Here is a 13,931-nt window from a genome sequence, read left to right as displayed (position 1 = left end):
GATATGGGAACTCAGGATGCAGAGGCAGCACAAGTGAGATTGAGTTTATCTGGTATACATATCAAGACAGGAAAAGGTATTGGGGGGGTGGGGGCAGATATGCTGGCTGCATATGAAGTTCTGTGTTCCTCTATATGTGACATCAATTGGTGGAAACCCACTGCCCTAAAAGCAAGGGCTATGAGCTTCAATTTAGGCAGTGGCCTCTTTCACACAGAGCTTACTCCAAGGAGTCCTATTCCAATTACTATATTTTGGCATCAGCAGTGGCATCTGGTCTTAAAACAGAGATGGATAGCTGGCTGCTAAATAGCCCACACCAGTTTCCTTTGCTACTGCAAAATGGAATGAAGCTACAAAATAAGCCACAAATGAGTGTAACATCAAAGACACCACTTGGACTTGACAGAATAGGACAGCTAAGAAGACTATTCAGCATTTGCTAACTCAGTTATGACCAAGCTGACAGCTTCCAAATGCAACTTTATCCATGAATTCTTAGCCGTGGTTCAGTTCTTACTGGCCTAGTGTTCATAACATAAATTGGCACTACTTGGATTTCTCATTGGTGTATTAAACTCAACTAACAAGGGAGTATATCTCTACCTTTGTTCAATCCACAGGAACAAACAAAAATAATAACTGAAAAGCTTAGTCTGATACTTGCTGGATTACTTGCTGTCTGTCACCAGGGCTGTGAAGTGTAAGTATGCAGTTGTGAAGTGAGTGGACTCCCCAACAAATTAGGTTAAGATGAAATAAGGCAGCCTTCCCCAACCTGGTACCCTCCAGATATTTTGGACCACAATTCCCAGCATTCTTGATCATTGGCCTTGCTGGCTAGGGCTGATGGGAGTCAAGTTCAAAACATCTGGAGAGCACTAGGGTGGGGCAGGCTAGAACAAAAATAGCATGCTTATGGCTGGGAAGGATGGTGGAATTGATTCATTCCAAGGATCATGTAGTTGAATTAAAAAGGGGGCCCTAGCTAAACTGAGGTAGAATATGTGCTGAAAGGAGGGGAAGATGCTAAATGCTAAAGTCAATAACTGTTTATTCCAATAATAATAATAATAATAATGATAATTAAAATGGAAGGGCTGTGTAGAACCACTTCTAAAAGCTGCCAAGATTGATGCAGGTAACAACAGCCAGCTTCACCTGGGAATGTTTGCCATTGTCCACTCTTCATCACCCAAAGAAATACTTCAACACCTGTACAACATTATAGAACCTTAACAAGGTTTCTCATCACCATCTAGTAACATGAAGACAAGCTGGGGAGGAACTGAGATGTAGCTGAGTACAGGACCTTCTGTTTTTGTGCTCAATCTGCAGCCTTATTTGCAGAGTCAGGAGATTCAGCACATAATCAAGTTTTATACAAATCTACATGGATCAATCTTAGGAAAATAACAAAACAAAAAGCCCACCCAAACTTTTTTTAAGCAGGTGTTCATTCTTATCCTGATTCAGACCAAACAGTGGGACGTTTTCACAGTTATCAATGGAGTCTAGTTTTGCTGTTGGAGGTGAAGGAAATAACCACTGCAGAACATAGTTTTTTTGGGGGGGGCACAAAACAGACGGTTGAATCCAGGGTCTCCCTTCCGCAAGAGGAAGGGTTTCTGCTTGTGCACCTGGCCAGGATTCAACCCCAGTACTATGAGCTCAAATATATTGTTTCATAGTACTAGTGATTCTGAAATACATGTTTTTCTGGCTCATTCCTGACACTATGCTAGTAATTTCTGCAACAGAGCACTGGAAATTCTAACTAGCAAAATCAGTTAGAATGGTAATCCATTATCCAACCAGAAAGGCTTTATCTTATTATCCTGATACACATATGTCCTGTGGCTCCGCTACATTTTGAGAGCAATTCTCAAGGAAAGGGAGAACCTGACACACACTACAGAGCTTTACACACCAGACCTTTCCTGTTCAGCAAATCACGTATTTATCCATACTGAGAGCATGCAAAGACCTTTCTACACAACCAGACAAAACATGCCCAAACTTTATTTTATCCTTTGTGCTGTATTTCTACAAGTTCAATCCAGCAGCACTATTCCATCTGCATGACACTCAGAGAAAGGGGAACAGCCTTGCTGACTAATTCTTTTCTCCCTTAAACCTATCTAGTTGTGATTCCAGGACAGGAGATGCACAGAGTTATCAGAACTATTACAAAGTTAAAAGGTTCACAAAACGGTGGGCAGGGTAGAACGTAACCTTGTTTCTTTTTGCTACTAAAAAAAAATTCTGGGTGATTACGGCAATGCTGCAGGCTCAGCAAAGTTATTTTACTGATGTCACTAGTTCGGGGAAGCCAAAAGACCACAAAGGTCAAGGAGACAGATGTCTTCACGTTATCCTGGATAAATCCAAAGCAGGTTTCCAACACATGGGAGGCTTGCTACAGCAAAGAGACCCCAACACTTTTCCTTTATGAAGGGGGAAAAGAAGAAAGGAACCCAATGTGGGACCATAAAGAAAGCGTGTTATTAATGCTTCTTTGCTGAGGCAATGTTTTCTTAAAAGTTTAAAAGTAAAAGGCAGCAGGCAAAACTCTCATCTTCTTAGGGCAAAACTATTCATCATGATAAAACAAAGGGCTGCCCCTCAAAAGAGCAGCCCCACACTGAGTTCTCCCAGTCTGTAATGCGTAGAACGTAGCATGTCTTGATGTGATGGCATTATACAAGATTTACTGCACACAAACGAGGGGAAGACTGCAACAGGGGGCCACTGTTTTTGGCAGCTGTTCCATGTCCATTATGAAGTGAGTTCCGCTCACTTGACATCATAGGCTAAGGCGTCATCATGCCCCCCCCCCCCCCAATCCATGAATGCCTGGCCATCCTGAATGAAGTAGTGCTCCCAAGCGGGCAAGAAAAGGAATACAAGGATGCCAGGTTTGTACAGTGAGGGGAAGGAAGGACCACATGCATTATAGCTAAAATCAAAAATCTCATTAGCCTGCCCATGTCAGTGGCCAACAGGAGATGTTCAACCTGCAAATGATAACTGGCTTCTTCCTGTACCTTGCAGATGGTAATTAATTTCAGGCCTGACGTGTCAAGGCTTATGTATTTTCATCCATTTCCCTCAAAAGTATCTTAATCTGAGCCTGCACATCTTGTGACTCATCAAGCCAAATGCAACCCACCACCAGACATGTGGTGTCGCATGCCAGGTACTTTCTATACTCCCAGTCAGGCAACAATACCAGGAGATTTATTAATTATCTGATGGGCTGCATTTGGCTTGGTATAAGTAGGATGGGCAGACCTCTCAAACTGGTGGTCCCAGTGATATTTTGCTCTGCATTATTGTAAAACAAGCTGTTTGCAGTGTGCCCGATTGGCTGCCTTATGGTTCTACCTACCGGTGACGTCTCGTTCTTAGAAACGTGCTAACTTCACCACGAAGTACCAACAGTTGATGGTGCCTGACTTTTTAAAATATAAAACTAAGGCTATTTGACAAGAATCCTTCTTACGCTTCATTTTTAAGTACAAGAATAAAAGATCAGCTGCTTGGCTCTAAAAACAGCAAGCATAACTAAGTGCCACTGGAGCTGGAAGAGTCCTTGAAGGATAAGAATGGAGACTAAAAAAAGCAACAAAATTGCTGCAATAATGTAGGTGTGGTAGGAACAAAATTCAGATGAGTATATAAATAAAGTGCATCAAGATGCATAGTTCTTCAACACAGAATAGTGAAAACATGTCACTACCATCACTCGTTGGCCAAAAGAAGAATTCTGCTTGGATGTACCTGGATAATGCAGGGGCCAACTCTGCCATGACTTATGGCCAGACAAGTGCTGCCACTGTTTTAAATGGCTACAAAAGGTTGGCTGGCTGCACTCATATATACAAAACTTTCAGATACTCATTTGATGTCCAGCATCAGCATTTTTATAGCATGAAATTACTATGACAATTTGCCTCAGAAGATAAGACAAGCTGTGCTACCCAGAATCAAACGTCAACATGAAACTCCATGTCCACTGTCTTATCAGTCTAGGTGCTGTATTGCAATAGAATAAAAGTGTTTTAATGCTGCCAATGCTTTTCTCTATGCTTTTAAGCATATGAGATAATAAAGAGGAGAGATTCCCCAAGTTAAGGAAGGGTTGCAGATTGGATACAATTTAATCTTGCAGGCTATTTGAATGGCATGACAATCTCTGGACGCCTACCCCAAGGCATTTTCAAACAGAAACACAGCAGAATGGCAATATCATAAGCAAAATCTGTGTTAAAAAATTCTAAGTACACAGCATTTTCTCCAGTTCTGACACCTTTTTAATAGAAATCACTTGTTTAGGAAACAAATAGCACTTTTGTAATTTTTACAATGTTTCTTACCTTGATCTTATTTTAAGTAACACTAGGAAGACCTCAATATCTTTTCTTTTTTAATTTAAAAAAAGTTGTTTTTTCCCCCAGATACAAAGATTTTGCCCTTGCATAAAAAACAGTGCCCAAAACGATGACACACGGACTCACAAAGACTCACTGTATCTCACTGACACTATTACTTCTAATCTATACCATGCAAGGTCCCATCTATCTCTTTAATTGGACTGTCAGCCTGAAAAAACAGTTTTTCTATTCCTTACACTTGTAACCAAAAGAGAAAGGAAACCAAGGAAACAGGCATTTTAACTATTTGGGCAATACGTTTGGGACATGTGCTGTACTGTTTGGGATATTGTTTTTGCTTGACAAATGTACAAACAAAAAAAGTTGGGATTTTCTTTTCAGTCTTGAGCTGCTTCCCAAAAATCCAGGCTGATCCCATTAGTCCCTGCTCCCTCTCTCTCTTCTTCACCAAAAGCTTCCTGGGTCAATTCGATGACCAAATCAGCAATGCATTTCATTTGTCTATTTGAAAAAAACAGAGGATAACCCAAAGCTGCCAGTCTAGTAATCTCCAGCCTGCTGCATTCTGCTGGATACTTAAGTGAAAAATCCTTCCCTCGTTACTTTTTGTGTCTCCTGTCAAAACAATAGTGAATACTGCTTATTGGATAGGCTTGGTCCCCTCCCCCCACCCTCCTGGACACTAGGACTTGTTAATTCATATTTCTGGATTTTTGGTTTAGTAGTATGGAGAATTTAGAAACAGGATAAGCCCATAGGCTCTTTGGACTTGAAGTTTCCCTAGCTAAACAAACTGGTTTGCAGATAAGATTTAAAACCTGCTCCTCCTCCCTGCTCCCCACCCCCAAATAAAAATAAAAGAAACCTATAGTGGCTGTGGAGGCTGCTGCAGGCACACACTGGTGTAAAATATAGAGAGAGTAAATATATTATTTAACTTGGCATGGTGCTGGCTAAGAACCTCCAGCTGGCACTATTCATGTAACATGGTCCAAACTTTGCACATACACACAGAATAAGAAGGATCGATTGGCAACTCTGGTGCCGCCTGGCACAAGCATCTTCACGCTCTTTCTGGAGCCAAAGAGTTCTGCACTTTCCAGAAGAAATCCAGCTTTGCTTTTCTAGAGAGTTCTATTGTTTTGCTCATCCTCCCTGCCACCATCTCCCCTGGTTCCTTCTTGCTGTGCTCTGTTATTTAGTCTCATTGCCCTTGTTACAGTTCGCCACGCAGCTCTGGGAGGGGGAAGAGGCTGGGGTGGGGGTGGCAGCACTCGCATTGTTGGTGGGGTCCATGCCGTTGGAGATGGCTACTGACCTGCCCTCAGAGTTTATGGGTTTTGAAAGACTGATGCCTTGGATGAGGCGGATTAACTGTTTTACCTTCTCCAACGAACTGTGCATTTCCTTCTGTTTTGCCAGGATGGTGTTCTTCATTTCCATACATTTCTGGAGCAAATCAGAACAACACAAAACTTAATGACTGTACTAATAAAAAGAGCCCTGTCTAGAACAGCAGTCAAAACAAAAGTCAGCCCAAGGTCCACCAGCCACCTGAGACTGCAAAATCAGATTCCTTATCAAGCACCTAGTGGGTTGTGATACGTGGCTGCCATGCCAGATACGGTCTGCACCTGGCACAGCAGAGTCAGAGATATCAAAGAAAGATGAGAAAGCAAATGGCATTTCTGAAAGTAGGAATGCAGCAGCCACAACGACAGCATACAAGTCACAATGGCTTTTCCTACAGTACGTTGCTTAGTCCACATGCATTTGGACTAAGACCAGGTCTCAGTAGACAGGTAAGAGCACCATAAATGCCACACTCAAACATTTCAACTAATCAGCCTTTCATTCTCCATCTTAAAAGAAAGGCAGAGACTGTACCCTCCCAATGAGTTCCTTCTTTGTCTTGTGGTGGATTTTTCACCCCAATACAGTAAGGTTGTTCCATGCAAGGAAATAGATTTCCACATGCAAATGGTTCTTCTAGATTTATCTCTGGGAAGGAGGCATGCATCCAGCACTGGGGTATTTCCGCATGGTCTCTGTACTGTTGCATTGAGAATGGGCACTGTCCATTCTGACCATGCTAGACACCTGTTTTGGAGGGAGGGGGAAGAACCCAGGTTATCCTCCACCCACTTCAAAAGATATGATCGGTCAGGGGGAGAGATTATTCAGCAGAGCATCCCTGGATCGGGAAAGATCTTAAATTGGTTTAATCTTTACAGGTTCCATCCAAAGAAGAACACTGGAAACTAAAGTTCCCTAATGATCTCTAACACAGAAACCTCAGTACTCTAAACACTTTGATGCCCAGGGTTTGCACGTGTGCGTGTCCACGTATGTGAGGCCAAGGAGTTTTCTTGAAATGGGGTGGTGTTCCAGAGCTGTTAAACAAATGTGGAGCATGCAAGTGATATTTTCTGGGCACAAAGAGGTCTTGTACTAGTAAAACTGCAATTTACCCTAATACTGTATTTACGTTTTTTTAGAAGAATACACACATAGTGTTTCCGTTTGCATTTTTAAAAGTTTAATTGCTATAGTATGTTCTGTAATTTGGGGAATATAAGGAACCCTGCTAAAATTAGAAAGAGTGGATCTAACAAAATATTTAAGCAGCAGTTGAGACTTAAAAAAAAATACATCTATGGTAAAGAATGGCTCAAAATTGATACTGTAGTTAAAGAATAGTCCTCTTTTAGATTTCACAGCTATAGCTTCAAGCAGAATGCATAGAGTATAAGTAAGTATCATTTGGCAGGGCAGTACTTACTGTTATAGAATTGCTGAGCTGTTTGACTTTCTGTTCTAGTTGTTCCCTTTCCTGTTTTAAATCTGAACTCCATTTCAGTAATTTCTGTTTTTCTTCTTCTTTTGCTGTAGAAAGACAGAGTAGCAATTGTATCAATTATACCCTATGGATGTGATCTCCCAACAGCTTTTCCACAATGGAACACCAGGACTGCAAGCCAGTAGTTATCATGCTGGACCATACCTGAAGTTGCAGGTGCATACATAAAAAGAGTCACATGAGATTGCCTCCTTCATTTGATTACTGGGGTTATCATGTATTCAGGTCTTAATTTCCCTTTGCAAACAAACATCCTACTCCCTTTTCCTAAATAACATTTTCCAAAGAAAAGAAAATCAATCCAAGCACCGTTTTCCTACCTGTTTTGTATGCAATATACGAATGAACAATTGCTAAAGTCCCTGGCCATGGAATTGCTTCTTCTTTCTTTAGCATCTGAAAGAAAGGAGCATGAACATTTGGCTGACATGTTCTACCTCCAGGGAAGACAGAGAGTTTCTTTCACAGCAGCCATCTTAAAATGTCTCTTTGAAGTTCCCTTGTTAGGAACTTCCCATACAGTAAGGCAACCTAAATTTCCGCTTAGTATTATACCTGCACTGCATCTAGTCCTGGTCCTGAACAAGCAGCCTGACATCCTGCCCGCATGTAATGAATTTGGGGGGGGGGGGAGGCTGTAGATGTGACAGAGAAATGAACAAGAGTATACCTATGTACTAAAGGTTCAGAGGAGGGCAATGAATATGATCAGGGGACTGGAAACAAAGCCCTATGAGGAGAGACTGAAAGAACTGGGCATGTTTAGCCTTGAGAAGAGAAGACTGAGGGGGGGAGATAGGATAATGCTCTTCAAGTACTTGAAAGGCTGTCACAGAGAGGAAGGCCAGGATTTCTTCTTGATCATCCCAGAGTGCAGGACATGGAATACTGGGTTCAAGTTACAGAAAGCCAGATTCCGGCCGAACATCGGGAAAAACATCCTGACTGTTAGAGCAATATGACAATGGAACCAATGACCTAGGGAGGTGGTGGGCTCTCCCACCCTGGAGGCATTCAAGATGAGGCTGGACAACTATCTGTCAGGGATGCTCTGACTTGGATTCCTGCACTGAGCATGGGGTTGGACTCAATGGTCTTAGAGGCCCCTTCCAACCCTACTATTTTATGATTCTAGGATTCTAAACACAGTGGGGGAGTGTGCGGCAGTGCTGGTATACGTGCATGCACATGCATGCATTTCAAGAATGAAATACAAAGGATACATTTCATAAAATGGCAGGTTATTGTGGGGTTGGGATGTACTTGGTTGTTTCGGCAGACGAGAGCATTCAGCCTCTGAAGAATTACATTAAAGAATTCCTTTTAAAAAACTATTAAAAGGGTGACAAATAGCAGGGCACTGGCAGGAGGGAGGAGAATTGTGTTCCTAGTTTCTAATCCATATGTGCCTGTGATATTTACAACCAGCCTATTAATGGCACTCACAACTGCTATGCCAGCATGGGGAGGGTTGGGTTGGACAGAGATTTTACAAGCAAACAAATATTGCCATTTGACTACTGGGAAAAATCCTCAGCAGCAGCATTATTTAGAAAAAAGACATCTGAACCTCCCCTCACCACATTCCCCAAACAAGTAAACATTTCATTTATTGTACACACACAAACATCATCTGGAAAAACCCTTAAGATTTAACAGCATGAAAAACTCACACATCTGTGCTATACCTCCCACAGAGGAGGCCTCTTTAATCACAGTGTCAGCAATTTTGTACATTCCTGTGCATCTACAAACATTTTCTGCTGATGAAATTTTAACAAGCTGAACAAGAATGAAAAGACAACATATCTGATCTTAAACTTGCTAGCAGAGATGACTGTGACTTCATGATTCACAAACCGCTGATCGTAGTAGCTCAAGGAAAAAAACCCAGCCTGATAGCAAAGGGCAGTCTCCATGGAGAGAACTACATGTTACTTTGGCAAACATGCATTTCCCACAAATGTGTTTGCTAGTTAACTGCAACGTGTGTGGAGAGTGCATTCACCATGGAAGAATTGGTGAGTGGGATAGGGATGCTTAACCATATACTTCTCCATCATAACCACCCTTCCGCACGCGCGCACACACACTCAAAGCTGCATTTATGTCTGCTCTCAGAGACAACTATGGTGAAAAAATGGCTGGGGGAAGGGGCTGCATGGGAAGTACTGGCAGGTGTAGGGAAGGGTTAAATATCCCTCTCCTGCCCCCTGACTCCCCTCTGAATATGCCTTTTGCCCCTGTATTAGCATTATGATACAAATACATTGTTTCCAATATGTAGTTCCGCCCTAGTAAATACTGGACTTTCTAACATACATACAGTAGAAAGAAGCCAATGTTATATTTGTTTTGGAGCACCTATGGCTTGAAAGGTGCTTTCAACCAAAGTCTATGAGCTTTGTCCCCAACAACACATGTTGTGTTATGACACAACTATGGTGGAAAAGTATTCTGAAATGTGGAATGCAATGGGAAGCATTTAATGACTGAACTTGTGAGGCTGTGTCAACTGGTTAAAACCAAAGTCTATGAGCTTTGTCCCCAACAACACATGTTGTGTTATGACACAACTATGGTGGAAAAGTATTCTGAAATGTGGAATGCAATGGGAAGCATTTAATGACTGAACTTGTGAGGCTGTGTCAACTGGTTAAAACCACAAAAGCCTAATCACAGGCCAGTTAGAGATGCTGACAACATGCAAGCCTAAGTCCATTTTCTAAGCCATATGGCCAACTATTTTGTTCAATGCAGAGAACCCTTGCAAGAGGTTTTTCCGTTTGTGTCAAACAGTACCTGGTCTTGACATTTGGGACAAATCCACATGCCCTTGGGAATAGTTTTCAGAGGTGGGTCTAGACAGTCCAAGTGATACACACGTGAGCATGTGTCACACATCAGCAATTGCCCACTTTTCCTGCAAACACTGCAAAAATCTTCATGGATATCACCCTATAAAATTAAGGGGAAGGGGTAAAAAGAGGGAGGGGGAGTTAACTTTTAACCTCTGAAACCTACATTTTTGTAAAAACTAAAATATATTTGTATGGGATCCCAAATATAAATGTGTTTTTCATGAGACATAGAAAGAAAACTACCAAACGCATCTCAAGTATAAATAGTTCCATATTTTCCAGATGAAAAGTCATAACGAATATCTGTTGTACAATTTCTTAAAACTACACAATCTCTTTCCTAATACAATTTCAAACTGTTAAGTATACATCAATAAGAACTTATTTATTTCCAAGAAAATGAATTTAGCTGCAGGTTGAAAGTCCCAGTGATCCAGCATCTTTTAAAATGTTTTGAAATGCGGTAGTAGCGCTGGCACTGCTCCAATAGCTCAATATCACGTTTCCACACAATAAACTGAGGAGGTGCCTTGGTTTTGAGGATGGAGGGCATACAAATCTTTGACACTTAAATGTTAAAAAATGTAATGGGGAATGTGTATATTCTAGTGCTGGAGAGGGGGACCACTCAGCCTAGAACTAATACACAAACAAGGAATAAAAGTTCACAAAATGGTTAGCCGTTGCTAGTGGTGTTTACCACTGTTGTGTTTATTTTAAATAGCCAAATGAACACACTGGAGTAGTCAGCTCACATTTTTTTTAAAAAATGCAGATATTGGAATGGAGAATTATAATGACAGACTAGTGCTGTCATGCCCATTAATAGGAGCCTGTGACAGCTATACAACCATATTCCATAAGCACTCCAAATCACAAAACGTAAGGGAAATGCAGGGGAGAGGGAGGACAACATTACAACTTTTCACTGACAAAAGAATTGTGCTTCATGTGTTGGGAAAATGTAATCGCCCCACAGCAGCACTGCATGGAAAAGGTATCTGGATTAATAAGAGCCGCATATTGACTGGGCAATAAAATGATGGTTTGCAAAAGCACTGTGGACTGCAATCATGGGCCCTCTTAACCAATGAGCATAAGCATAGCTCCATCTGGGTTCAACCCCTCACCCACAGACTTTCTTAAGATATATGGAGGGAGCACTATTTAACTTTAAGAGAACAGGTTAACTACTTAGGTTTCACATGCATCATCCTTTCAGAATTCTGGATATAAAATGCTCTGGTTTGCAGAATTAAAAGTTAGTGCATGACTTTGATCCCTGAGATAATTTTAACCTTGGTGTAGCACTACAGAATATGGACTACTGCTGCTCGCACAGTGTAACTTCCCCTTCTTCTCCTACCTTCTGCACCTCCCCAAATTCTGCTGGTGGTCATCTACTGCTGGATACAACCCTATATATTTTAATTCCATTCCAATAGCAGTTGCATTTGTTTTTGATTAATCTTAATTAACCTGCATCTTTGGACAAAACAGGAAAATCAGTGTACCAAGAATAAATACTCTTCTCAGCTGGAAAATGTTAACAATAACAAAGGCCTAGTTAATAGTACCAGTTCTCACTGCCAGTTTTATTCATTTTTGCATTATTCTTTGATACTTTCCCTTCTTTAACTATTCACTTCAGGTAAATGCAGCTGTTACAAAATTCTTAGAAAAGCCACTTAGTTTCTTCCTCTTTCTTCCTGCCTTTGTCATCTTGCAGTTGCTACTTTTATTTGTAGATCATTGTACAGAAGCGTGCAAAGAGGAAAAGGGCCAAAAAGAACAGAACCAAGAGACCAGAGAAGGAATTCCATTCCCTGAAGCTCTCTTCAAATTTAGTGCAGAAGGATAAATATGTAGGAAGGAAAATGTCCTACCTTCCTTAAAGTATGACATTCAATCTTTAACTTGAGCAGTGGTAGGATTAATCGTTGCTTAAAAACTGGCTTTGAATTATGCCAGTTTTTGTTTCCACTGTCTTTCAAAGCTTGCTGGTGGGTATATCTTTATTAAGGACAATGTATTAAATAATGCCAGACTACAAACCACTGGGGTGGGGGATTGCCCAAAAGCATTGACTAAGGCTTAATCTTTCCAACTCTGTGAAAACCAAGGGCACTCCACCGGTGGAGAAGAAATGCATCTCCTAGAGATATCAGGTCATGGCCTGCTCTGGTGGAGAAGAGGCGACACTTCGACTGTAGTGAAAAGATCAATCATAGGTGTGCCCAAATATCAATGAACTCGTGGATTATTGTTTGAGAAAGTGCCTATTCATGAGGGGAGGCTCCTGATCAGCTTAGTGTGTTGGCCAGGGTGTTGGATGAGCCTGTAAGGTGAATAGCAGTTGGAAAACTGCAACAGCTGGTATACCACACCCAAAAGGGGGGTGAGGCATACAAGAGGGAGGGATCTTGTTCCTCCTTTTTTGTTTATATAAAAAACAATGCTGGTATTGTCTGCGGAAGTTAGCATGTACTGCCCCTTAATGGAGGGTTCGAATACCTGAAGGGCTTTGGCAATGGCCAAAAGTTGTAGTTGGTTCAGATATAGTGCTTAATCCTTGTGAGACTTAATCCTTGTGAGGTTCTGGGAGGCATAAGAGATGTGTTCTTGAGTCCGTCTCTGGATTGAAATTTGGAGGAACCAGGATCGGAGGTGCCACATAAGGAGTCATGCCAGTGGAATGACCGATGTGATGGATGCCATGAGACCTAGAAGGCGCTGGACCCTTATTGCTGGGCACCAGGGTGCTAAGCAGAGATGTCATGCCAGATGTTGTAGAATATGAGCCCTGTCTTGTGCTATGTAGGCATGGGCCTGAGTAGAAAGGAGAAGAGCTCCTATGAATTGTCTCAACTGGGATGGAGTAAGGTAGGACTTTTCCCAGTTGATCTGAAGGCCAGGGGATTTGAGGAGTGTAAGAGCAATATCGATGTTGGAGGCGAGACTGTACCGAGAGGAAGTGACAAAGAGCCAATCATCGATATATGGAAAGACTATGATGCCCTGAAGTTGTAGGTATGCTGCCACTACCGCCATACATTTTGTAAATACTCTGGGCGCTGTAGCCAAGTTGAAGGGGAGAAACTTCAATTGGAAGAGTTTGGTGCCTAGAGCAAATCTGAGGAAGGGGTGAGAGGTGATGTGTACGGCAATACGGAAGTATGCATCACGGAGATCTACTGTTGCAAACCAGTCTCCTCAACGGAGGAGTGGGAGAATAGTGGTGAAGGTAATCATTCTGAACTTTCTGGGATGGATGTAGCTGTTCACATCCTGAAGGTCCAATATAGGACCAAGGCCACCATCTTTTTTGGGGACTGTGAAATACCTGGAAAAGAAGCTGGTGGTCTTCTGAGCACTGAAGACCTTCTGTATTGCACTCTTGCTCAGAAGGGCAGCAATTTCTTCCCAGAGGACCCTGGCAGGACAGGTGGAGCAAAAAATCCTTGTGGGTGGTTGATCTTCAAACTCGATGGAGTTAGTACCCATCTGTCTGTTGTGATAGACCATCAGGCTTGTCAAACTCACCGTTTGCTTTGGTCTGGATTCTTTCAATGGGAGGATTGGCGGTATTTGTTCTGGAAAAATCACTTTGGTTGGAAAGCAGGGTATGTGCTTTGTTTTGCAATCTGGCTCAGACCCAAGTCAGATTGTTGCCAGGCTGACCAGTGGCGTTGCCAGTAGGCCAATAATTTGTTCATAGAGGCTGCTGAAGATTGAGATCCCACTTCCATTTTCCAAGTGGTCATTTTCATCATACAGACACGGTCAAGCATGTCATCTGTGGAAGCACTAAAC

General features: G+C 41.9%; 2 protein-coding genes across 6 annotated transcripts in view; one reads left to right on the top strand and one right to left on the bottom strand.

The window, feature by feature from the left end:
• The window catches only part of LARGE2 (LARGE xylosyl- and glucuronyltransferase 2), an 88,671-nt gene that overhangs the window by 69,238 nt on the left and 5,502 nt on the right, over window positions 1-13,931 (top strand). The window contains exon 15 of one of the 2 annotated variants that reach the window (XM_084850542.1): window positions 7,290-7,413. In XM_084850542.1, coding sequence (XP_084706668.1) covers window positions 7,290-7,382 — 93 coding nt within the window. In that variant the 3' untranslated portion in view covers window positions 7,383-7,413. Of the gene's footprint in view, window positions 1-7,289; window positions 7,467-13,931 lie in introns of those variants that run through there. The other variant, XM_084850532.1, reaches the window with a different exon arrangement.
• The window catches only part of PHF21A (PHD finger protein 21A), a 228,779-nt gene continuing 219,145 nt past the window's right edge, over window positions 4,298-13,931 (bottom strand). For all 4 annotated transcript variants that reach the window (XM_084850563.1, XM_084850573.1, XM_084850583.1 and 1 more), the window contains 4 exons: window positions 10,060-10,215; window positions 7,578-7,653; window positions 7,180-7,283; window positions 4,298-5,846 (listed from right to left, as the gene is read on the bottom strand). In XM_084850563.1, coding sequence (XP_084706689.1) covers window positions 5,592-5,846; window positions 7,180-7,283; window positions 7,578-7,653; window positions 10,060-10,215 — 591 coding nt within the window. In that variant the 3' untranslated portion in view covers window positions 4,298-5,591. The remainder of the gene's footprint in view (window positions 5,847-7,179; window positions 7,284-7,577; window positions 7,654-10,059; window positions 10,216-13,931) is intronic.

This window comes from Heloderma suspectum, chromosome 1 (genome assembly GCF_057233095.1).
Source record: "Heloderma suspectum isolate Gila_16-S chromosome 1, 16-S_ref, whole genome shotgun sequence".
Lineage (NCBI taxonomy): Eukaryota > Metazoa > Chordata > Lepidosauria > Squamata > Helodermatidae > Heloderma > Heloderma suspectum.
The sequence above is the reverse complement of the archived record's forward strand: the minus strand, read 5'-3'. Positions and strand labels throughout refer to the sequence as shown.